The sequence below is a fragment of the Eurosta solidaginis genome, chromosome 4 (genome assembly GCF_040869045.1).
Source record: "Eurosta solidaginis isolate ZX-2024a chromosome 4, ASM4086904v1, whole genome shotgun sequence".
Lineage (NCBI taxonomy): Eukaryota > Metazoa > Arthropoda > Insecta > Diptera > Tephritidae > Eurosta > Eurosta solidaginis.
This window is the reverse complement of record NC_090322.1, coordinates 21,760,509-21,787,297: the sequence shown is the minus strand read 5'-3', so window position 1 is coordinate 21,787,297 and position 26,789 is coordinate 21,760,509. Positions and strand designations below refer to the sequence as shown.

Sequence of the window (26,789 nt, the reverse complement as noted above, 5' to 3'; positions counted from 1 at the left end):
ATCATTCTTGATGGTTTTCAGGATCCGTCCGGGATCCCGTCAGGGTTATTTTGGGACTTTTTCTCGACCTGGATCATTTGAGGTATCTTCCGGCATCATGTCTAGATGGTTTTCGGGGTCCGTCCGGGATCCCGTCGGGGTCATTTCGGGAATTTTTCTGGATAATTTTGGGATCCTATCAGGTTATCAGCTCATTTAGTTCTTTTTTTTTTTACTCAATTACAAAAATAAAATGCATTATACAGCAAACATTTTTTAAACAGATAATTTCATAAGCAGGCTAACGTGAATAGCCCATATATTTAATTTTCTCCTTGCGGACGGGGCCGCGGGTAAAGGCTAGTATTTTATAAAAATAGATAGTGCTTATTATTAAATAGTGATTTATATATTAAATACCACATTGGCGATCTAGCCAGCCAAACATAAAGCCGTCCTTCAAAAACAACGAATCAAATTTTAATTCTTGTATGCTGTATGAAATAATAACGCCACCAGTTGATGTTCAGCAAAAATCGATTTATTCTCTTCCTAGTTATATATTGTGCGAGTGGAAACCATATTAACTTCCGAAAACGATACCATAGTTCTATTTACTATATCCAACTTATTACGTTTTTATCAGCAAATTCTTAAACAAATTGTTAAAGGTGGTGCACTTGAACAAACTTTAATTGATTTACAAAAGACCAGCGAAGAGATTTATTTAAATTCACTTTCAAATAAAGTGCGTAACATCTTGCAACGTCCAGCTCTAACTCGCTAAAAGTTTTGTAATTCGTACCTTTAAACTAGTGTGAAGTGTCCTCACTACTCGAAGAATTATCTTAAAAACAAGTTGAAAATATATACCAAATATATCGTGAACATCACAAGAGCCCTCTCTAACGCGTATTTGACGTAGACGTGGTGGTCCAAAAACTAGATTCACTTCTATAAAATTAGTTTATTTTCAACTGCACGACGTCGTCTTCGTTGTATTTTTGGATTGTCATTATTTCAGACGTTACCGCTGCATCATTAACATCAGCCTTTCAATCAAATATTGCAAGAGCAACAACAACGAAAGCTACAAATACAAAACAATTAAAGCCATTGCACAATACATTGTCTAATTTCATCAATCAATTTTAAAGCCATTGCACAATACATTGTCCAATTTCATCAATCAATTTTAAAGCCATTGCACAATACATTGTCTAAATTCATCAATCAATTTTAAAACCATTACGACAAATATTTGGTGAGCTGTATCTAGTATTAATATTATTTATATGTATCTGTATATGTATCAAAATATATTAATAATTTGGGTTTTGTAAACGCTCCTTTCCGGACATTTTTATTTCTTCCTATAATATAATTTTTGTAGTTATTTCTATTAACAATGTTTCATTCACCATCAAATAATATACGTACATCTACACCACGAAATCAAGTAAACGATTCACTTATTGATTTGGATAATGAAAATTATCAAAATGATTTACCAAATCCATATGTGAATCAAAATAATGAAATTTTTGCTACATCGGTAAAACTTCCCCAATTTTGGACTAATTGCCCTGAAGCATGGTTCATCCATGCTGAAATGCAATTTAGTCGAAAGAACATTACTCAGGAAGGGACAAAATATGAATATGTCATAACTGCACTTCCACAGGATGTAATTATGACAATTCTTGATTTTATTCAAAATCCTCCTGAAAATGACAAATTTTCTGCATTAAAGAAAATTTTAATTGAACGGCACTCATTAAGTGAGAATGCCAAATTAGATCGAGTGTTATCCGATTCAGAAATGGGAGATCGTAAACCTTCTGAGTTTTATCGGTCTCTAGTGCTACTCTCTGGAAACAATTTTAGCAAAGAAATTCTTAAAAAGCTTTGGATAAGGAAGTTGCCCAAAAATTTAAGTATTATTCTTACTAGTTCGAATTTGAATGAAATAAGTGAATTAGTTAAATTAGCCGATAATATTTGGGAAGTTTATAATAAAAATGAAATAGCCTCAGTTAGTAATTTTCCAAATTCTAAAAGCGAAAATGCAATTATTTCAAATTTGGTTCAAACAACTAACATGATGTGCAAAAATTTTGAAAAATTGTCATTAGAGATCAGTGAAATTAAAAATCAGATGAGTCAAAATTATTCAAGGTCCCGATCTTTTAGTAGGAATCGTTTTAGAAGTCCTTCTAGATATCGATCAAAGTCTCGTGACAACCCAAATTGGCTCTGTAGGTATCATTATAAGTTTGGTAATCAGGCTTTGAAGTGCGAACAACCATGCGCTTTTAAAAATAATAGTTCGTCAAACTAAAGTTATCCGTTGTTACGGCGACAAACAACGGACATTTAGACACCTTTACATGTCGCTTATTTATTTTTGATAAAACAAACAAACTTAATTTTTTAATAGATAGTGGAGCAGAAATTTCAGTGCTTCCGGTTTCAAAATCTTCAAGTTCGAAAAATTCATCAGATATTATTTTAACTGCAGCTAACGGTTCAACGATTTCGACATACGGTAAAAAACTTTTAAATATTAATTTAGGACTGCGTCGCGAATTTCCGTTCACGTTTTTAATAGCGGATATAGCTAAACCAATTATCGGTGCTGATTTTTTGTGTAAATATGGTCTCTTAGTTGATGTTAAACGCAAATGCTTATTAGATACGATGACAAGTCTTTCAGTTAACACAATTTCATGTGTTTGTAATGTTTCGATACCAAAAGTTTTCGCTGTTGATAACAAATTTACAAAGTTACTAAAAGAATTTCCTTCTTTATTTTCTGAACCAGATTATTCACAACCAGTTAGACATACAACAGTTCACAGATTTGTCACTGAAGGAAATTTGCCATTTTCTAAACCAAGACGTTTAGACCCCATTAAATTCAAAGTAGCTAAAACTGAATTCGATTTTTTAGTAAAGACAGGGATATGTAGACCTTCTAATTCAGCAGTAGCATCTCCTTTACATCTTGTACCCAAGAAGGAGTTAAATGACTGGCGTCCTTGTGGAGATTTTAGAAGATTAAATGTCGTAACAGTTCCTGATCGTTATCCTTTGCCCCATGTTCATGACTTCAACATGAATTTAAGAAATAACAAAATATTTTCAAAATTAGATTTGGTAAGAGCTTATCACCAAATTCCAATGGCAGAAGAGGATATCTATAAAACTGCAATCACTACGCCTTTTGGCATGTTTGAATTTGTACGAATGCCTTTCGGGCTTAGGAACTCCGCGCAAACTTTTCAACGATTTATTAATGAAGTAGTTAATGATTTAGACTTTGTTTTTACATACTATATTGATGATCTCTTAGTGGCAAGCGAAAATGAGGAACAACATTTCAAAGATCTTCGCGTACTATTTCAGCGCCTAACGGAGTACGGTTTAAATATAAAACCAAGTAAATGTACTTTTGGCGTAACAAATGTTGACTTTTTAGGACATAATATTTCTGAAACGGGAATTAGACCCTCAGAAGAAAAAGTGTTAGCCATTCGAAATTTTGATCGTCCAAAATCTATTAAGCAGGCACAAAAATTTATTGGTATGGTTAATTATTACCATCGATATATACCAAAATTAGCAGAGTTTACGACAGTTATCTATGATTTAATTAATAGAACAAATAAGAAGCGAGACAAGATTTTAATTTGGGACGATACATCTAATAAAGCTTTCGAATGCATTAAAGAAAAGTTTGCATCTGCGATATTGTTAAATCATTTTAACAAAGATGCAAAACTTTCTTTAAATGTAGATGCATCCAATACGGCAATAGGTGGTGTCATACATCAAACGTTTAATAATAAGTCAGAACCACTTGCATTCTTTTCAAAGAAATTGTCTCCATCCGAAATTAAATATAGTGCATTTGATAGGGAACTATTAGCTATTTATTTGAACATTAAACATTTTCGTTACCTTCTAGAAGGACGTGAATTTACAGTTTTCACAGATCACAAGCCTCTTGTACTTGCTTTAAATTCAAAAACAGAACGCAGTCCAAGACAGACTAGACATATGGAATTCATTGCTCAGTTTACGAATGACATTAGGTATATTAAAGGACAAGAAAATGTTGTAGCTGATACATTATCTCGTGCGTTTGAAGTAGAAGCGATTAATAATTCGGACATTAATTTAAAAATTTTACAAAGTGAACAACAACAAGACAGTGAATTAAGCAAACTTACCTCAGAGCAAACATTTTTAAATTTGAAGCTAATAAAAATTCCTGTTCTTAACTTTAATATATGGTGCGAAGTGTCAGGAGAAAATCCTAGGCCTTTCATTCCAAACAATTTAAGAAAAATAATATTTGATATGTTACATGGGATTTCACATCCTGGTAGTAGAGCTACACGTCGTTTGATAGTTAAGAAATATTTTTGGCCTAAAATGAATAAAGATATTAATACTTGGTCTAAAGAATGTATAAGTTGTCAAAAATCGAAAGTACATCGTCATACAAAATCTCCAGTTATGAAAATTCCAATTCCAAAATCTAGATTTGAACACATTCACTTAGATATTGTTGGACCCTTACCTGTTTCAAAAGGATATCGTTACATATTAACTATAATTGATAGATTTACACGTTGGCCAGAGGCATTCGCACTAAGAGATATTTCTGCAGTTACGGTTGTAAATAAATTTTTTAAAGAATATATTTCACGTTTTGGAGTTCCATTAGAAATAACAACAGATCAGGGGTCTCAATTTACTTCAAACTTGTTTTCAGAATTAACGAAACTTCTTGGAAGTCATCAAATAACAACTTCTCCTTATCATCCCCAAGCTAATGGAATGATAGAACGTTTTCATAGACAGCTTAAATCTTCAATAATGGCTAGGAATGGATCCAGAGATTGGTATGAAGAGTTACCAATAGTACTTATGGGTTTGCGATCGATTTTTAAAGAAGATATTTCAGCAACACCGGCTGAAATGGTTTATGGACAAAATTTAAGATTACCTGGTGAATTATTTGTTTCAACTACAGAGAATATAACTTCAACGGATGTTTTAAGTAGTTTGCGTGAACATTTTAAAAATTTTAAATCAAATTTGGAACATCATCAAAATTCTAGTGGTATTTTTGTTCCAAAAGATTTAAAAGATTGTCATTTTGTTTTTGTACGTGTAATAAACAAACATTCCTTGCAACATCCGTATGAAGGTCCTTATAGAGTTATTGAAAAAGATATTAAAAACTTTAAAATTGAAATAAACAATGAAATTAAATCTATTCCTATTGATCGTTTAAAACCAGCAATGATTGATAAAATACAGATACCTAACACAAAAACAAAAAAGAAAGTTACTTTTAATTTATTTAACATTAAATCTCCGGAAGGGGGAGTATTGTAGGGTTATATTTATATTCAACTTTAAATGTACCTACTTTAAATAAATTGAATTTTTTTGTTCTTGTTGATTTTTATTTTTCAATTGTAAAATATTGTCTTTCAAAAATTTTCATTCGGTTGAAATATTTAAAAACGTTTTGTAACATACTTTTAGGAGCGGTTAAATAAAAATATTTTATAAAAATAGATAGTGCTTATTATTAAATAGTGATTTATATATTAAATACCACAACAGGTATATGTTGAAATCATTAACAAGTAAACGAAAGTATTAATACTCACGTGAGAATTTCAGAAAACTGCCAGAAAGAAAAGTTCCCACAGAGTTGGATATAGATGATGCAGTTAGCGAAAAAGAAGATGAGAACATTGAAGACGTTGAAAAGGACGTCGATCAGGCTTAAAGCTGTAGACCGCACCACAGTCATTTTATGCAAGCACAAGTGCAAACATATTGTTTGACCATGGCGTGTGGGGTATTTAAAGTTGTGGCGGGGTCTGTGTGGTGGTCGTGTGGACCGTTTTATTGTTATATATGGTAACAAGAGCCTTACGTGTGAAAAAATATTGAGGAACTTGTGGGAGCTGTTGTCCTAAGCAATTGTTTTTTAATTTTCATCAATGATTTTGCCTATCAACATGTTACTAGAAATGGATCCCTGAACATAAAAAAAAAACAAAAACAATAAGTAATCTTGTTTTTTACTACGGACTCATTCATTCCATGTGAGGTCCTCATGGACCGGCCAGTTCAACCTAATCTTGGTTTTGCTTATGTTAAATACACCCGAGGGCGTGTGATAGTCAGGAAGGCCGTGTTGGTACATTCAACTACTGTGTTAGAATCTACTTTGCATATTTGGTATTGCATCATTGAATTAAATTTGTAACATAGTATGCGGTGAAAGGCACATGTGATCTTTCCTTTTTTTACTGAGATATTATTTTGGTAGAAGCAAGGTAGAGTAATACTGCTCTATCGAATGTAGCCCTGAGTGACGTGTCAAAGAGAGTTTTATGATGAAAAGCACTTGTTGAAAGTGCAAAGAGTATATGATGAAAATATATGATTCAGATATGTGGAGTTAGTTTAAATACACGATTGAGATTTTTGAAGAGTTAGTTTTTTTATTGGCAACAATACCGACACATCGTTCGGGGACTCATTACGCTTCATAAAACAAATATTAATCATGATGCCTTCCGAACATAATCTTGGCAGCGAAGCGGAATCAAATGAAAACGTCGAGGTAACTCCGACATATGTATTTAATGTTTGTAAAAAATAACAAATTTTTTACTGAATTGCTGATTTATACTCATATTAATAAATTGAATACAGTTTAACGTGCAAACATATGTTATGTTAATAATAATGAGCTTAAAGGCCGTGGTTAAATAAAACACAATGTTTAAAATTTCATTGGTTTTTTTAATTTGTCAATATTTCGGCTTCAGTCTGAGGCCATCTTCAGGAACTTGTAGTTATTCTTGATCGACTGAAGCCGAAATATTGACAAATTAAAAAAAAACCAATGAAATTTTAAACATTGTGTTTTATTTAACCACGGCCTTTGAGCTCATTATTATTAACATAACATATGTTTGCACGTTAAACTGTATTCAATTGATTAATATGAGTATAAATCAGCAATTCAGTAAAAAATTTGTTATTTTTTACAAACATTAAATACATACATATCTACATCAAAAAAAAAAGTCAAATTGAGCGATTTTACCGTGGTCAATAGTGAGGGACGTGGGTACTTTTAACTACCCGTTTATAATTTTTTGGGTTTGGCTACCGTATTATTGTCCACCAATAATCTCCCACCATTTCTTCATTCCAAAAGCCTTGGCAACGCTTTTCAAAAATCATGAGGTCTTGGTGAAACCTTTCACCCTGTTCATCACTTTCAGCACCTAGGTTTGCGGGAAAAATATCCAAATGTGAATGCATTTTGAGGGACATGTTGCATTTCATAGCACTATAGTTTTTCAACAAGGCTTTGACCATCTCTCTATAGTTGGGATCTTTGTTGTTGCCAAGAAATCCACTAAAGACTTGCTTAAAGCTGTCCCAAGCCGCTGCTTCTACTGATGACAAATGATTCGCAAAATTTTCGTCTTTCAGCAACTTTCTAATTTGCGGACCAACAAATATACCTTCTTTTAATTTGGCTTGAGTTATTTTATGGAAAAATTTCGTTAGGTACAGGTATTGAAATTGTTAAATCAGCACTTTACTCTAGGAGTAAAAAAGGTATTGAAAATAGATTTAAAGAACTTTTTGACGTGATTGGGGGTTTTAACAACATTTGTATCCACGCAGTGGCCAGCTTTATAAGAAAAATTATTTCCTTACCAAGGTTTACTTTCTCATGGAACCTCCCATTGGTTGACAATTTTTGAAATTTTCATATATTTAAAAAATGTTAAATACGGCATCTTTTCAGTCACGGCGAAGAAAAACTTTACAAGTGTCCTCATTGTCCTCTAATATATGGCTCAAGCACTACTCTGAGCAGGCACAAATCACTTCATAAAGGACAACAATGTGATGTTTGTGGTAAAATTATGTCTGAAAAGGCTTTAGTAATACATAAGTTCATTCATAGCGGTGAAAAGCCGCATAAATGTGGCGTATGTGAAATGCGGTAAGCTATCATAAAAACTTCAACTTTAAGTCTGTTTCTAAATCTATTCAAATAGCTTTAGACAAACTCAGCATCTACGTCGTCATATGCGTACTCATACCGGCGAAAGGCCATTTCAATGCAAATATTGCGATCGCGCCTTTGCTAGACGTTGTGTAATGATGGCGCACTTACGTACACATCTGGGTCAAAATGTTTATAGATGTCAGTTTTGCCCGTTAGCTTTTCCTTTAGCTTCGAAGCTACGTTTACACTTAACTACCCATAAAAACGAAGATGCAGCGACGCGTAAACGAAATATGAAAGACTTAATGGAAGAAGAGGCTAAATTAATACGAAAACTGTCTAAAAAAAAAATCCAAGAACCGTCGAAAGTGGAGTGAGGGTTTTACACTATATTCGCAGAATTTACGATCGCAACATAAGATGGTAGTCAGTCAGCGCTGCATATCATGGTTTTGGATATGGGAATGCATGTAGCGGTAAAGTTAAAAGTACAATAAAATTTTATAGGGCAAAGGAAATGGATATAAAGAAATTTTATTATTTATTAAACATTGTTCCAATTTCAATATTTTCTTATATCGTCGACGCCACGGTAAAAGCTGCTAACTTCATCCATAAACAATTTTACAGTAGATAGTAGTAGTGGAAAACCCTGATTTGAATGAAAACATCGCTCAACCTTCTGAATTTTTAATTGTATTGAACATGAAGTTAGCAGCATTTCAAAATTTTTTTTGGAGCTAGCAGGTGTTATATTTTGTGATTTCTAACGAATGAAAAGTGGAGTTAGCAGCTTTTACCGCGTTTTCGACGATATATAGAATTTGTATACCAATTTCACACAGAGAGCTATTGAACTAATTAGTAGATTTTTTTACAATAAAGCGCCTATTGAACTCAAAAAATGCCTGTCGTATATAAGTTCAAAATTATTTATTTGATTGATAAGTACCACCCTAATATACATTTAATCTAATCTAATATATCCCACCCAGCATTTTTTGAAAAGTTTGATCAAAAAATATTTAAATATCATACCCCAGATGATGAAAAACGTTCAAATTTAAAAGCATTTTCTGTACGAAAATTAATGTATCGTCGTGGGAAAAATGTACCTTAAATGTGATTATTCTTGAATAATCATTTATGATTCCTATTTCAAAACGCTTTTTATTCATATTTGATATCATTGTAAAATTGAGCTTGAATTGTTTTAGAGCAATATTTGACTGCTTTTCGCAGTAATTTTCTGATCATATTCGTGAACATATTTCAATCGTTTTGTTTGAGATTTTTGAATCATTTTTGAATGCGATTATCACGCATTTATTCCTCATATCTCATTCAAAATAATATACTAAATAATAATTTTATTTCATCAGGGGAGGAAAGCATGCGGAAGTGAGCTATTCGAACCACAGGCTATTCGAACATCAGCGGATACGATACGTGATGTTGAAGCCGTATCCAGGTATGTCAAGATAGCTTCACTTACCTGGGGTTCAAATAGCTCACAACCTTTGCATTGTCCAACCATTATGTATTTTCTGGGAAGCCGAAGGTGGAGAAATGATTGAGGAAATCTTCCGTCACGAGCAGCATTTGCATCATTTTTTGTCTTGAAGAATATCTTTTGTATAAATAATAAAATGTTTATACATTTTTCTTAGCTTCATGATTGAGAAAATACATATGTGTAGGTATGTATGTGAAAAAAATAAGATATTTAATGAAAAGTAAAATTTTAACAAGTATAAAATTCATTATTCAGTCAACAAATATATTCGTAAAAGATTCAGAAAGCTGAATTAAAAATGATTATAAATTTTTGATCATCTAAAGTAAACACATTTGATTCAAATATGATTCCAAAATGTGATTGAAAAACTATATTAAGTTTTTGTTCATCGAAAGGTAAGCGTATTTGATTATTCTTTTTGTTGATTTTTATGAAATATTAAAATTGAATCATCAAAGGACTTCAAAAATGATTCCAAAAAGTAATCGAAAAAAGATTTTCAGTTTTTGATCATCAAAAGTATTCATATTTGATTATTTCTTTTGCTCAATTGTATGATAATTCATTATTTAGTCAGAAAGAGTAATCAAATTGTATTGATATGTAGGGAAATTCAAAATTAATTCACCCAAATGCTGAGTGGGATATTATTGATTGCTCCGATTACCGTTTACAACTCAACTCTGGTTGGGTTGAAATTTCGCAATTTGGTATTACAGATTACAACTCAACCTGTCAAAAAAAATGTCGGTTGAGTTGTCCCGTCCAACAACTTTTTGTGGCATTACCGTTTACAACCTTGTGTTGGTGTAGTTGTCAAAGACGTCAAAATCTTACAACTGATTACTAGCAGTTGTCTCATACAATTTTGCAGTTGTTTTGGAAAAATGTAACGTTTTACAAGACGGTTCAGCACCTAATTTTTAACAAAAATTTTCAAAAGTTGGTATCAAAAGGCACGTTTCGACCTCCGATTTAAGAATCCGAAAACAAAAATTAACAATTTTATTTCCTATAAAATCTAATTTCATGTGGTTGTTGTATTTTGCCAGATTTTTTGTACACACTAATGCAGAAAGGCTTTGGACCCACCCAGGGTTATTTTTACAAATCGCGGCCAAAGGCCGCTAACGCAGAAACATTTTCTGTGCAAAAAAAACTGTGGATCGGGCCTCATATTTCGGAGCCTCTCCGGCCATTTTGTGGGTTTATGTAAATGTTTTTCGACAGAAATAAAATTTTTAATTTCCGCTTTCGAATCCCAAAAACGGAGATCGAAACGCGTCTTTCGATACCACCTTTGATAAGAGTTAGATGGTACACGGGCTCATAAAACGTTACCAAAAAAAAAAAAAATAGAAGCCGGTAGTTAAACCTCTTTTAATCAAACAATAATCAACAATTTTGTACACATTTATAGAAAAAACCACGTTTAAATGAAGGATTACATTGAAAAAATTTTTGACTTTATGGAGCGACATTCCGGAGTTGGACGAGGCTGGCCGCAGTTCGGATGCAGCCAAAATAGGTGAAATTATGCGAACGTGAGTCCCATGAATACTAATCACTACTCCTGGGAATCCTGTTATAGAGTAAAATACAATTTTTGCTATTTGGGTTTTAATCCACTTCGCACAAATATGCTCCTCAATAATATCTAAAACCAGTCCAACACCAAAATCATTTCCACAGCATTTTTGATAGCTGCCATCATCAAGGAATCTGAGTGTGGCGCATAATTTTAAAATAGGGGTACAGCCTTCCCTCGAAAGCGTTTGTGGAAATGGTCCTTAATTTTGTAAGTAAGGAGCAAAATGCTTCCATTCAAATCTGCAAAATAACTTCATTTGAAGCTCATCATTTGTCACTTAAGCAATTTCTTAATTGGTGCTAGGTAGTTCCAAGGGATTGGAATGATCACGTGAATGTTTTCCGTATTCGCGACATGTCAATCACCAACATTTTTGCCATTATAAAATAGATTTCATACCCGCCCCCTAGGAACAGTTATAATTTAATTATTGTATTTTTTCGCCTTTGTGACTGAATCACGCCAGAACGGCTTCACGTATTTTGATGAAATTTGGGACACAGACAATAGTCTACTGGCGAAATTTTTTTTCGAACATGGAAAGGGGGTGGGGTCCCACAACCCCTTCGAACAATTACTTTTTAATAATTTTTACACATTATAACTTTACGTATACTGGTCTTCACCAATATTAAAAACACAATGGGTCAAATAAGTCTAGGGCTTACAACGTGAGCAGTGACACCCTCCATCCCTCCCCCTCCTCTCCCCCTCTGGTGCAAAATCTATAAATTGTTATACTCAATGTAAATTTTCTCCTAAATCAATAATTTTTGATATGTGGCTCATACAGATCGAGATCTAAACAATTTTAGAAAAATGATCGGTGGTGCTCTCCGTCTCCTCCCGCCTTCCTCCCTCCTTCAATTGTTCTAATTAGCACGCTTTTATTAGCTTTATCTGTATGTTTGTTTCTAACTCTTTATTCGCTTCAACGCGCCTGCTGCCTTATTAACGTGCTTTTATAATTAGCTTCACCTTATTTGTAATCCCATCAGGGTCATATCGAGATCCTTCTCGGATTATTTCTGGATGGTCCGAGATTATTTCGGGATCATTTTGGGACCCTTCCAAGATCATTTCTGGATGGATTTCGGGTCTGTTAGGCATCACGTCAGGGTCGTTTAGGGATCCGTTCGAGATCCCGTCAGGGTCATTTCGGGACTATTTCGGGATCATTTCTGGATGGATTTCGGGATCTGTACGGGAACCCATCGGGACTTTTTCGAGACTATTTCAGGATCATTTGGGGACCCTTTAGGGGTCATTTCATGACTTTTTCTGTATTATTTCGGGATCATTTGGGGACCCTTCCGGCATCATCTTTTGATGGTTTTCCGGATCCATCGGGGCCATTTCGGGACCAATTTGGGATCATTTGGGGGCCCTAGGATGCCGTAGGAGTCATCTCGGGATTTTTTTGTTACTTTTTCGGGATAGTTTTGGGATCCTTCCGGGATCATTTCTGGATCCGTACGGGATCCAATCGAGGTCATTTCCGGACTATTTCGGGATCATTTTGGGACCCTTCTGGAATCATTTCTGTATGGTTTTCACGATACGTCGTGGATCCCCTCGGGGTCATTTCGTGACTTTCTGTATTATTTCGGGATCATTTTGGGACCCTTCCGGCATCATTTTTTGATGGTTTGCCGGATCCATCGGGGTCATTTTGGGATCATTTGGGGGCCCTTCCGAGATCATTTCTGGATCCGTCCGTGATGCCGTAGGAGTCATCTCGGAATTTTTTTGTTACTTTTTCGGGATAGTTTTGGGACCCTTCCGGGATCATTTCTGGATCCGTGCGGGATCCCATCGAGGTCATTTTCGGACTATTTCTGGATCATTTTGGGACCCTTCTGGAATCATTTCTGTATGGTTTTCACGGTACGTCGTGAATCCCTCGGGGTCATTTCGGAACTTTTCTGGTCTAGGTCGGGATAAATTAGAGACCCTTCCTGGATATTTTCTAGATGCGTTTTGAGCTCCGTCCGGGAGCCCGTCAGGGTCATTTCGGAGCTTTTTCGGGACTATTTTCGGATCATTTTGGTACCCTTCAGGGATCATTTCTGTGTGGTTCTCTGGATAAGTCTGGAATCGTGTCGTGGTCATTTCGGGTTATTTTTGGGACTATTCCGGGAAATTTTGGAGACCCTTCCGGGGCATTTTTGGATGGTTTTCGGGATCCGCGATAGCTTCGGGGTGATTTCGTGACTTTTTTTTGGATAATTTCGGGATTTGGGGATCTATCATTTTGGGATCCTATCAGGTTATCAGCTCATTTAGTTCTTTTTTTATTCAATTACAAACATAAAATGCTTTGGACAGAAAAAAATGTTTAAACAGATAACTTGATAAGCAGGCTAACGCGAATAGGCCATTTTCTCCTTCGGGCGGGCCGCGGGTAAAGGCTAATATATACATAAAATTCAAACTGCATGTATAGATATCTGAAACGGTACGGGTGTATTTTCAACGGTCAGAAGTAGCCGCTTTGAGAAAATTAGAGAAATAAATGGCTTTCTACAGAAACTTGTATAGAAAGTATATTTGTAGCCTCACAGAGACACCTAACGCCACTGCAAAATGGGGTTACTAAGGTCCAGTCCGAGTTTAAATGACTGATATCTTTTGTAACGCTTTACTATATAGACGGCGTAGCACCTCATTTTTAAAAGCATAAAGTCTGTGCAAATTTTCATAAGGTTGTTGTATTTTACTACATTTTTATGGCAGCGCAAGCTGTAAGTTAATAGAACAGCTGATTTCTGTTGATATTTGATAAGCTACTTTTATATTGGTTGCGCAAGATGCGCACGGGTCAGACTCGTATTACTAAATCCAGAAACTTTGTTAGAAAAATTAACTACTCAATTGGCAACCTCACCTGCCTGGGGCGAATCCTGTTTCTCTAACAGGCGATGCTTTGACCACCTCAAGAAACTAGGGGGTGGGGGTGGAATGGCCTAGAAGGTTCAATGTGGGCATATTAAATCGTTCCCGCTCGTTAATGGAACGTACCGGTTCTTGATCTGGTAACCTTGCCGTGCGCGGACGTGTTTTTGATCGCTCTTCGAATTGTTATTCTTTTTACTTTGTAAACAAGTTTTATCTTTTATAAATATTTATTCATAGAATAGAAAACAGTTTAAAAGTTTAATTTCGTATTAAATCTTTACACAGTGCAATATACATAGTGGCTTTTTGTGCAATTTAAACATTCAGTCTGTGTGTTCATATATCATAGATTTTCACAAAAATTTGTGATAACTGCATACCTTTTTGTTGGTAGCTGCTATTAGCAAGTCATTGTGTGCCCTTTTTGCTTTGTGTTGTGTTCGCTGCTAGCTATACGCTGTCTTGCGATTTGCATCCAGTGCTCCAAAATAACTCTTGCCCATAATTTTTGAACAGCTGTTCAATTTATCTTATACTTATAGTTTCTTTTGCCTATTTTTCTTTTGGGTTTGTTTAACTTTGCAATTATGTTGGATTGCTGTGTCAAGAAGTGCACCAATCAAAAGAAAATTTCCCGTGGTGATACTTATGTTTGTTGTTGGCTCTGTGATAATATGGCTCATGTTATCTGTGCCGGTTTCTCTCACATAGGTGGTCGGGTGGTTGACCTAATATCCAGCAAAATTGGACTGAACTGGACATGTCATGATTGTCGTTCCGTAGAAAATGACATGCGAGCTTTTATGAGGCAAACTCAGAAAGAGTTCAACAACATTTTTATTGGGTTTCGTGACCTTAACGAAAGATTCAAAACGATGGAGGCTCACTTTAAAAAATTGAAAGTGATATCTGAATCCCCAAAACGAAAGAAATGTATGCCCAACAATGACTCCAACTTGTCTTCGAGTCAGGGGCAAAGCTGTCCTCCTACGAATGTCCCTTCAACCGCGTTGACTAATACGAACAGGCTAACCAAAGACGTTATGAACAATGCAGCTCAGAAATCTCCACAAGAATCTCCACAAGGTTGTGTCGAGACATCCAGTGAGACGATCTCTGGCAAATTAAACGATGCACGAACTAATAGTGGTACCTTTGCGGCTGTTTGTTCTACGTCACCAATGTTGATTTCGCTGGACTCCCCAATTCATCCTACACTTCCACCGGTATTTTTAGCTCCAACAATAAGAGTTACCGATACTGGGGTTGTTGCTAGCGATACAAGTGTACCTGAAAAAAATAGTACGGGCTCGATAACCAACGCTATAACGGCCGCACCTTCCCAGCTCTCTGGTGCGCTATCCGCTACTCCTTTGCAGGTGACTGCCGTGCCACCTCGTAGGGCTGTATTTGTGTCCCGATTACACGCCTCGCTTACCGAAAATGACATTGCTCATTACGTTTGCTCTAAACTTGGTGTTGCACCCACTAGTAACATCAATGTGTATAAATTTAACTTTAAATATGAGAGAGACATCTCCTCATTTAAAATATCCCTTTCAGATGAATATTTCGATAAGGTACTTGATTCCTCTTTTTGGCCCAAGCATACTGTGGTTCACTTGTTCACGAGAAAGGCGAGGGCCGAACCTGTTTTATTACAGCCAAAAAACGGTATGACGAACACAGTAATAACAACACAAAGGTAATTGCTGATCTGTCCCGTCTTCTCATTAATTATCAAAATGTTCGTGGTTTACGATCAAAACTTGTTCCATTCTTCCTTAATTCTTTCAACTTTTCTGCACAAGTTGTAGCTTTTACGGAGACGTGGCTAAAGCCTGATAATTACAATTCTGAGGTTTTTTCAAATAAATATGCTGTTTTCGGCGTGATCGCATCTCTAGAGCGGGAGGTGTCCTTATTGCTGTTGAATCTAACCTATCGTCTGAGTTGATTTCGCTGGACAATATCTCCCATATCGAATTCATAGCAGTTAGGCTTTCATTCGGTAGCTATAGCGTAATTGTTTGCTGTTCGTATATACCACCTCGTTCGGATATGGATGTTTATGCTAGTCATAGCTCGGCCATCTGTGATTTGCATTCGCAGTTGGGAGATAACGATCGACTTGTTGTTGTTGTTGACTTTAACTTGCCAACAGTTAGTTGGGTTAATATAAGTGATTCAAACTTTTTAACTCCCACTGCTCAACATGAGTTTCTCAATTGCTTGTTAGACTCATCTCTTTTACAGATTAACAATGTTCCAAATAGTGGAAATAAAATGCTGGATTTAGTATTTGTGGATGGCTCGGTGGGTACTGCCCTTACGCAAATACCACCTTTATCCCTTCCAGAAGACCCTCTTCACCCTACGCTAGAGATATCACTTGATATCAGCCTACCCCGTAGGATTCAAGTACAGTCTCGTCCCCGATCTAGATGCTTCTACAAAGCGAATTTCATTATGCTCAATGATCTGTTGGCTTCCCATGATTGGTCGGATCTCTATGCTTGCACTGATGTCGATTCGGCTATCTCTATATTTTACAGTACGCTTGATAGCTTCTTTGATACCTGCATTCCTACTCGCTATACCCTATGTTCGAATAAGCCCCCTTGGTTTTCAAGGCAACTTATCAGACTTAATAACATCAAATCTAGGCTTTATAAGAGGTTCAAGAAATCTGGAGCATCTGCTGACCTCTCTAAATATCTAATAGCTCGTTCTAAATTTCACCGTCTTAATCAGCTTTGTTATAAAAATTACTTGAGTTGTTGTAAAGCCCATTTTTTTAGAAATCCAAAAAAGTTTTACAGTTTCGTAAATTCAAAGCGGAAAACTTCTGGGTATCCTTCCTCATTAACCTTTGGAGGTAAAAAAGCTTGCACTGATGACGACGTTGCTGAACTATTTTCTGAGTTCTTTAAGTCCACGTATTCATCCAGTGGTTTTCATTCTGGTCAATATCCCTATCGCTTAGATAGCTCGAATTACATTAGGAATCCTGCTATTGATGGTTATATTGTTCTTCAGAGTCTTCAATCTTTGAAGCCCACCTTTTCTCCGGGACCGGACGGTGTTCCTAGCTGCGTGCTTAGGTACTGCGCCGAAAACATGTATGAGTCTATTTTAAAATTATTTGAGCTATCTCTGGGATCTGCGTCATTCCCGGCACTTTGGAAACAGTCTTTTATTATACCCCTGCATAAAAAAGGTAGTAGGTCAAAAGTTGAAAACTACAGAGGTATTGCTAAACTTTCAGTCATTCCTAAAGTCTTTGAACAGATTGTCACCAATCAACTGCAATATCAGTGTTCTAGTCTTTTATCTCCATGCCAACACGGTTTTATTCGTCAAAGGTCAACCACTACAAATTTGCTTGTATTCACCTCTATAGTTATGGAAGGATTTTTAGCGAACAAGCAAACGGATGTCATCTACACGGACTTCAGCAAAGCATTTGATACCGTCAACCACGAGTTGCTTATTCATAAGCTTGATTTACTGGGCTTTCCGTTTCACCTATTAATATGGCTGAAAAGCTATCTTTCTAACCGGACCCAAAAAGTCCTGTTCAAGTGCAATCTGTCGGAATCGTTCGGAGTTTCCTTCGGCGTACCCCAGGGAAGTCATCTAGGCCCTTTGCTCTTTGCCCTTTTCATTAATGACTTGCCACAGACAATATTATATTCCCATACTATAATGTATGCGGATGATGTAAAACTTTGCTACACTTCTGTGCTGTCCTACCGATTTGAGTTCCTTGGATCTTCTTCAGGCCGACTTGGACTCGTTCCAATGTTGGTGCACAACAAATTTATTAGCTTTAAATTGCTCTAAATGTAAGCATATGACATTTCACCGAGTGAAGCCAGCATTGAAATCTTATGTAATAGATGGTACGCCTTTGGAGCGTATATCTATTGCAAATGATCTAGGTGTCCTTTTTGATCCGAAATTGAATTTTAACATGCATATTTCATCTATAGCCAACAAAGCGTTGGGTTTACTTGGATTTGTTAAAAGATGGGCTAAAGAGTTCGATGATCCGTACCTCACTAAGGTTCTTTACACATCGCTGGTTCGTCCAATACTCGAGTATTGCTCATGCGTTTGGTCCCCTGTTTCTCAAAAGCATATAAAGCGTCTTGAGTCAGTTCAAAAGCAATTTTTGATATTTGCATTGCGCGGCCTTAATTGGGACTCAAGTCTCCACCTTCCTCCATACAGAAGTAGACTTCTTCTTATTAACTTACCCACTCTGGAAAATCGGAGAATATTACTGGGGGTATTGTTCATCCATAAGCTCATTATTGGAGAAATTGATTCCGCGGACCTCCTCAGCCGCTTGTTTTTTGCGGTTCCCCCTAGAGTATCCAGACACTACGTTCCTTTCTATTTACCCCTTTTTCGACGAAACTTTGCTAAAAATAATCCTCTTCTTATCTGGTGCGCGCACTACAATGACTTGTATAGCTGCATCAGTCTTGAATGTACTTTTGCCACTATACGTAATGCAATACTTGCCTATCTAATTTAAGAGATACAAGCTAATTTAATTTGCCGGCATTTTATTCCTTCGATAAAAAACAGGAACTATCTCGCTTAAGGACGGAGGAACATTTATCAACATGTCTCATTAAGAAGGAACAAGACAGTACTGTGTTGATTGGAATCTGGTGCATTCCAACAACGTAAAAAACATGCTTTTTCAAGAGTCACTGACCGGAATCGTATGCATTCCGGCAGTATAATCTTATGGGTCAGGCATCGAGCTGATTGGAATCCGGTGCATTCCAACAACACAGGTCATGTTACTTTTTTATGCCTTGTGATGGCGTATCCTCATTACACTACTCTTAGCACTGCCGGATTCCCATGACATGCTGATTGGAATCTTGTTGCATTCCAACAGGGAGATTGGAATCCACTGCATTCCGAAGTCATGCTGAGCGGAATCTGATGCATTCCGCCAGTATAAGATTTCGGCATAAGATCTTATTTCTGCTCATATTTCTTATTATTATTATATTCTGAAATTAAATAGTAATGTTCATTAATATTTCTTTGTATGTAATATAACATTGTTGAAAGCTCGATATATCTTAAATTTTATCTTTTGAGTTGTATATTTATATATCTTTTATATTATGCAGTCGACCATAGTTTGTCGTCGACTTTAAATAATAAATAAATAAATAAATAATAAATAAATAAATATCCGGCAAAGGAACATCACCATCGAATCAACGTCCAAATCGGTGTTTCGGTAATTCTTTACTTTAGCTCACAACTGCTAAAACTCGTGCACAAATATCGGGAGAGGTTTCAAAAGACGCGCTATGGGCAGGACCACGAATTCGAAAGCGGAAATTGGAAATTTTATTTCTTTTCGGAGATATTTGCAAACAAAATTGAAAATTTTCATGTGGTTGTTGTAATTTTGATGATTTTGTCATGCCCACAAAAAAAATTGTGAACATAAGTGTTTTGCGCCGATATAGTTTTGGTCTCTAAAGCGGTGTAATTTTTATAAGCGCGGCAGAAGGCTGCCAATGCAGAAAGGTGTTCTGCGCAAAAATACTTTGGATCCCACCCCCGGTTTCAGAACTCTCCGGGCCATTTTTCGATTTTTTCTGGACTATGTCGACATAAACTAATTTTTAATTTCCGCTTTCGGATTCGTGGTCCTGGATTCATAACACGGCTTTTGACACCTCTCCCGATATTTTTTGACGAGTTTTAGCAGTGTGAGCTTAAGTAAAGAATTACCCGCGTTTTTTGCAAAACCTGGGCGAAGGCTACTGCTACAACAACAACAAGGCCACCAATGCAGAATAGTGTTCTGCGCAAAAATAATATAAATTCCACCCCGTTTTCGGAGAGGGCAAAGGTACTTTGCGGGTTTTCGTGAATATCTCTTGATTGATGCCCTTTTTCGTCTTCGGATAATTGACACTGAGGTCAAAGCGTGTTTTATCACATCTCTCTCGACATTTTGGGACGCGTATTAGAAGTTGACCCCTGTTGTAAATTATTACCGTGTTTTGTGTTCCTTTCATAGAAAACCAAGGCAGGCACACTTGTACATGTTAGAGTGGCGCCTTTTTTATTGAAACAAAATCAACATTATATCCTACCCACAAACGTTAATGGTGATTTAGTGTAATTTTGGGTAGTTCTATACGACAGCATGACACTGCTAATACGCGTCCAAAAATATCAAAGGAGGTATCAAAAGACGCGTATTAATCTCGACAACAATAATCCGAAGCCGGAAAATTAAAATTTTATCTCTGTCCGGAGATTTTTGCAGTTGAAGAGTGCGATTTTTATGTGGTTGTTGTAATGTTGGTGTACCCACAAAAAAAAATTGTGAACATAAGTGTTTTGCGCGGATATAGTTTTGGTCTCCAAACCGGTTTGGACCCACCCAGGGTAATTGTTTATAAGCGCGGCCAAAGGCCGCCAACGCAGAAAGGTGTTCTGCGCAAAAATACTATGGGTACCACCCCCGGTTTCGGAGGGACCCGCGGGTAATTTTTCGGTTTTTCGTTAATATCTTTTGAACGAGTTAAAATTTTTATTTTCCGGCTTCGGATTAATAATACTTATGTCAAGACGCATCGTTATGTTGCCGTATAGAATTAACTAATAATAATAACTCATTAATTTTGAGCCCAACTTATTATAAATAAGTAAAAAAAAATGCATATCTATTAAAATTTTTCTTACCTTGCGCGTACAAGCAACGTGGATATTGGATCATAATGCACGGTAATGCATAGTTTCAGCACTTTTAATTTAATTTAGTCTATCTGGTGTTGCATTATATTCATAGTTTTAAAATTTCACAAACAACAAAAGTCACTGTAATCCTTCATAAAAGGTCTTCACAAACAATTTAAATTTCAGTTGTAGATTCACTTCCTTTCACTGCGACCATCGTTTTTCCAGTGATGGTAGTAAAAAAAGCGCAAAAAATCGATATTAGTTAAAAAAATCCGGGCCAACGATGCTTAATTTAGGCTGGGTGCAGATGAAACATACCGACAGAGCCGCGTTTCGTGCTACGATCAACTTGACTATTTAGCGGTGTATACAGATCACAAGAAAACCCTAAAGATTTTTTTTTTAAACGGCAATCGTACAGTACTAAATTGATTAAAACGCGATTGTTAATAGATATTTTGACAGTAAAATTATAAATTTACATGTGGAAGAAATATTTCACCAGAGGAACGAATAATTTCGTTGGAAACAATTAATAAGAAAATCAGTGCTAATTTCCAATAAACTAACCAAAGTAATTCTAGGTAAAATTTTCAATTGGTGCAAAATGCTTTGACAATAAATATAAAAAAGGCTTGTTAGAGGAATCCTTCTAGATGTCAAAACTAAACAGTTCATCGTCCCGAGCCTTTGTGTTCTTGCACGAACCCCTTTTAAAAACTTCAACTCCAGACCAAGGATGCAATTCTATTGACCTTGTGATGAAAATGCCTGAACTGTAACAATTTACTTGAGAACTATAATTAGTAATTTTACGGGAGTGATCGCTTTTATAAAAGAAACAATTCATTAATTTCTCCACCAAATTTCATTTAAAAAAATTTATGTATAACCCGAAATCGTCTAAGGTGCACAAGGTGAGCATACAGCCAACGATTCAAATTCGCTTGGTGTGACCAATTGTCACCAGTTAATTCAACGAAAAAGCGACTAGCGAGCCTGGTTGGACGAACATAACCGCTTAAACGGTTAAGCGCCGGTTAAATAATATTGAGAGCCAGCTTGCTGCCATGACCTCACATAACTATAGGATACTAGCGAGAACCCATCGATAAATTTCGATCTCTATAATATATATAAAAAACACCTGAATTACAGCCATGGCGGAACGATACAAGTTGGCAGCATGGGAAAGCTGATTGTAAACTTTTTTTTTTTATTTGATTTGATACATCAACTTCCGGCGCAGTACGATTTTGACATTAGTCCATCACATTTACAAAAACCAAGTACATGGAAACTTTATTTATGTTTGTAGGTATGTCACCATGCTGTCACCTTGTATGGTTCCGCCATGAAACAGACAACAGTGCACGTTAGTTTATAGAAAACCATCTAGAGATATAAAAAAATAAATAAATGTAAGGCGCGATAACCTCCGAAGAGATCTAAGGCCGAGCTTCTCTTCCAATTTGCGTCGTGCTCCTCTTGATTTTCCCTACAAATTGGCCGGACGGGACCTACATGTTTTATGCCGACTCCGAACGGCATCTGCAAAGCAGATGAGTTTTCACTGAGAGCTTTTCATGGCAGAAATACACCCGGAGTGCTTGCCAAACACTGCCGAGGGGCGACCCCGCTTAGAAAAATTTTCTTCTAATTGAAAAATCTTATTTCTAAAATTTTGATGTTGCTTTGCCTGGGAGTTGAACCCAGGGCATACGGTATGATAGGCGGAGCACGCTACCCATCACACCACGGTGGCCGCCACCTATATCTAGAGATATACGCCGCCGATTTTCATCGTTTTTCGCACGCCTCCGCCGAATGTCAAAAATATCGGCGCGGCGGCGGCGTTCGGTGCGTTACTATATTTTCTACTCATTTAAGACTGTCTAGGCCATCTATTGTTCATGTCAAAAATTGGTCCAATATGGTCGAAGGGGGTATCAACGGATGCGCGTCACTGCCAGTTATAGGAATCCAATTGCGAAATTTTATCTTATCTGTTGTGACCCATTCAAAAGTAATTAAAAAAACAAAAACAGTCGCTTTCAATGCCAGCTTAACACGGATTTTACATCACCCAATTACCCAAGTTATTAAAACAAAGCATTAAAAGAAAATTTATATAAAAAATGTAAATGCTCGCTTTGCATAATTTTTTCAAAAAATTAATAAGGAACAACGAATTCAAATAAAATGACCCAAGTTGCACATGTTTTTGAAATTGTCCTTATGTTGTTAAAAAAGCAAGTTACCTGAAAAAAGTGCCGATTGTTTCAAAAATTATGTATTCCGATTGGCTAAACTAATAAGCGAAATCAGTGATGCCAAATCCTTTAGTAGGTTCCAGGGGTTTAAACACTCCTTTGAAATGATTCACCGCATACTTAAGTTGAAGATATATGTATGAGAAGGGTTTGAAAAATCACTTGGCCTTATATTCAAACATCTGTTGTTTATTTGTGAAACTTTAAAATAGTCTGAAACGTTAATTTTGATTTTCACACTTCATAATTCAATACCCAAGTCTCTTGGTTTGACACTTCTTAAAGTTGGCGGCCATATCCCCAACTAGCCTAGTCGCGTGGATCACATTGATTATAGCCTACCAATCAAGTTTAAATATAACCTACCCGTTACGGATCCTGTTACATACGTGAATACGTAGGCACATATTTCACCATGCTGTCACCTTGTATGGTTCCGCCATGAAACAGACAACAGTGTACGTTAGTTTATAGAAAACCAACTAGAGATAAACGCCGCCGATTTTCGTCGTTTTTCGCACGCCTCCGCCGAATGTCAAAAATATCGGCGCGGCGGTGGCGTTCGGTGCGTTACTATATTTTCTACTCATTTATGACTGTCTAGGCCATCTATAGTTCATGTCAAAAATTGGTCCGATATGGTCGAAAGGTGTATCAACGGATGCACATCACTGCCAGTTATAAGAATCCAATTACGAAATCTTATCTTAACTCTTTTGACCCATTCAAAAGTAAATAAAAAATAAAACAGTCGGTTTCAATGCCAGCTTAACACGGATTTTGCACCACTCAATTCACCAAGTCATTAAAACAAAGCATTGAAAGAAAAGCTATATAAAAAATTTAAATGCTCACTTTGCATATTTCTTTCAAATAATTGATAAGGAACGATGAATTCAAATAAAATTACCCAAGTTGAACATGTTTTGAAATTGTCCTTAAGTTGTTAAAAAAGCAAGTTATCCGAAAAAAGGAACGATTTTTTCATAAATTCTATATTCCGATTGGCTACAATAATAAGCGAAATCAGTGATGCAAAATCCTTCAGTAGGTTCCAGTGGTTTAAACACTTCTTTGAAATGATTCACCGCATACTTAAGTTGAAGATATATGTACGTATAAGAAGGGTTTAAAAAATCTAAAAATAAATAAATGTAAAGCGCGATAACCTCCGAAGAGATCTAAGGCCGAGCTTCTCTTCCAATTTGCATCGTGCTCCTCTTGATTTTCCCTACAAATTGGCCGGACGAGACCTACATATTCTATGCCGACCCCGAACGGCATCTGCAAGGCAGATGAGTTTTCATTGAAAGCTTTTCATGGCAGAAATATACCCGGAGCGCTTGTCAAATACTGCCGAGGGGCGACCCCGCTTAGAAAAACTTTCTTCTAATTGAAAAACCTTATTTCTAAATTTTTATATTGCTTTGCCCGGGGTGTGAACCCAGGGCATACGGTGTGGTAGGCGGAGCACGCTACCATCACATCACGGCGGCCGTCGTTTGAAAAATCGCTTGGCCTTATATTCAAACATATGCTGTTTATTTGTGAAACTTTAAAATAGCGTCTCGAATGTTAATTTTGATTTTCACACTTCATGATGATGGCGGCCATGTCCCCAACTAGCCCAGTGGTGTGAATCACATTGATTATAGCCTACCAATCAAGTTTAAATATAACCTACACGTTACGGATCCTGTTACATACGTGCATACGTAGGCACACATTTTAACCAGATGAGGCTTTGTCCTTCGCAAGAACACTCAAAGTGGTGAAGCAAAAGCTTTCCCAAGACAGTCGAACTAGTCTGAAAACTGAAGCTACTCAGTTATTTATAATGAAATTCTTGTATCAAAGGGAAGAAAAACAACAGTTTAGACTGAGCCTAACATTAAATTATTTCAACTTAAAATCGGTCGAATTTCATTCTTAAATATAGTTTTGGTTTAACGAAGACTGTTGAAATCAATATTTCGAACACAAACTTCTGCAAATTTTGGTCTACAATAATATACATGGATGACATTGTTATCGCCACAGTCGATTTTGAAGAGCACAGTACCCTATTGAAAACGGTTTTGGAAAGATTGTCTTTGAGAGGACTAAAACTTAACCTAGATAAAAGCAAATTTGGATACCGGGAAATTGATTATCTCGGGTATGAAGTGACCCATTCGGGAATCCGGCCAAACGGATCCCATATCCGAAGCATCGCTAACTTCCCAATACCTAGCAATGAAAAGCAGCAGCATAGGATTATTTTCATATTTTCGACGTTTTATGCCGTCGTTTTCTCAGATTGCTAAACCCCTACAGAATCTGCAGAAAAGAAACACTGACTTTAATTTTGATAAAAACTGCTTAAAGCCTTTAATGAATTGAAGAATCGCCTGACTAATAGCCCAGTATTAGCTATTTATCACGGGGGAAGGAAACCGAGTTACATGTGACGCAAGTTCCATTGGATTTGGTGCAGTCCCCTTACAGCGACAGGATGACACAAAATTTCACCCTATATCTTACTTTTCAAAAACTGCTTCTAGTGCCGAATCCAGATACCATAGCTTTGAGCTTGAGACTCTAGCAATAATTTATGCCCTAAGGAATTTATAACTTATCTTGAGGGTATGCAGTTCAAAATTAACAGATTGTAATTCGTTAATGACTCTTGAAAAGAAACAACTTAATCCTATAATTGCTAGATGGGCTCTCGAACTTGAGAACTATAACTATAAAATACAACATAGGAAGGGCACGTCTATGACACATGTCGATGCTCTGAGTAGAGCGCAAATTGAACACGTCCTTAACATTGAGGAAGTTGAATTTCAAGTTCAGATCGCCCAGGAACGCGACGAAAATATAAGTATTCTTCGAAACCGTCTTGAAAAAGATCCAGTAAAAAACCAGGAGCTGATTGACGGCCTTGTATATAAATGCAAGCCTAATGGAAGGAAAATGTTTATTCCGAGCGAAATGGAATCTACCATAATACGGCTGATTCACGAAAAATTAGGTCACCAGTCAGTAGATAAGACCATTGAGAAGTTAGTAACGTATTACTGGTTTCCCAACAAGCGAACGAAGGTAGAAATATTTATCCGAAAGTGCTTAAAGTGCCTTATGTATGCTACCCCTCCTCGCTCCAAGGAGAGGAATTTATATCCCATCCCTAAATCTCCCTTGCCGTTCGATATACTCCATATTGACCAATTCGGTCCCCTGCCGTCTTTAAATTCAAAACGGAAACATATTCTAGTTGTGGTCGACGCTTTTACTAAGTTTGTGAAACTGTACCAAACTAATTCGACCAGCACACGAGAAGCAACTTGTGCCCTCGAAAAATATTTCAGCTATTATAGCCGACCTAGACGGATCATTAGTGATGGTGGAACGTGCTTTACATCCCTAGAGTTTAGTGATTTTATGCCTAAGCGAAATATCGCTCACGTGAAAGTAGTCACCGCCTCTCCTCAAGCGAATGGCCAAGTGGAGCGTGTTAATAGAACCCTCAAGACGATGTTAGGTAAAATTACCGATCCGATTAACCATGCCGACTGGTGTAAGAAGTTACAAGAAGTAGAATATGCTGTGAATAATTCCGCCCATAGCACTTGTCGAGATACTCCTAGCCGACTTTTTTTTGGAGTTGAACGACGGGGTTGTACAGGCGATGAGTTTACTAAATATTTTCAAGAAAAGTTATGTCCTGATGAT

The 26,789-nt window shown here is 36.5% G+C and overlaps 1 protein-coding gene across 4 annotated transcripts in view; it reads left to right on the top strand.

The window, feature by feature from the left end:
- LOC137249247 (zinc finger protein 345-like) overlaps window positions 1-26,789 on the top strand; it is a 70,957-nt gene that overhangs the window by 42,902 nt on the left and 1,266 nt on the right. For 2 of the 4 annotated variants that reach the window (XM_067780566.1, XM_067780567.1), the window contains 2 exons: window positions 7,847-8,047; window positions 8,103-8,949. In XM_067780566.1, coding sequence (XP_067636667.1) covers window positions 7,847-8,047; window positions 8,103-8,430 — 529 coding nt within the window. In that variant the 3' untranslated portion in view covers window positions 8,431-8,949. Of the gene's footprint in view, window positions 1-7,846; window positions 8,048-8,102; window positions 8,950-10,992; window positions 11,068-26,789 lie in introns of those variants that run through there. The other 2 variants (XR_010952302.1, XR_010952301.1) reach the window with 2 other exon arrangements.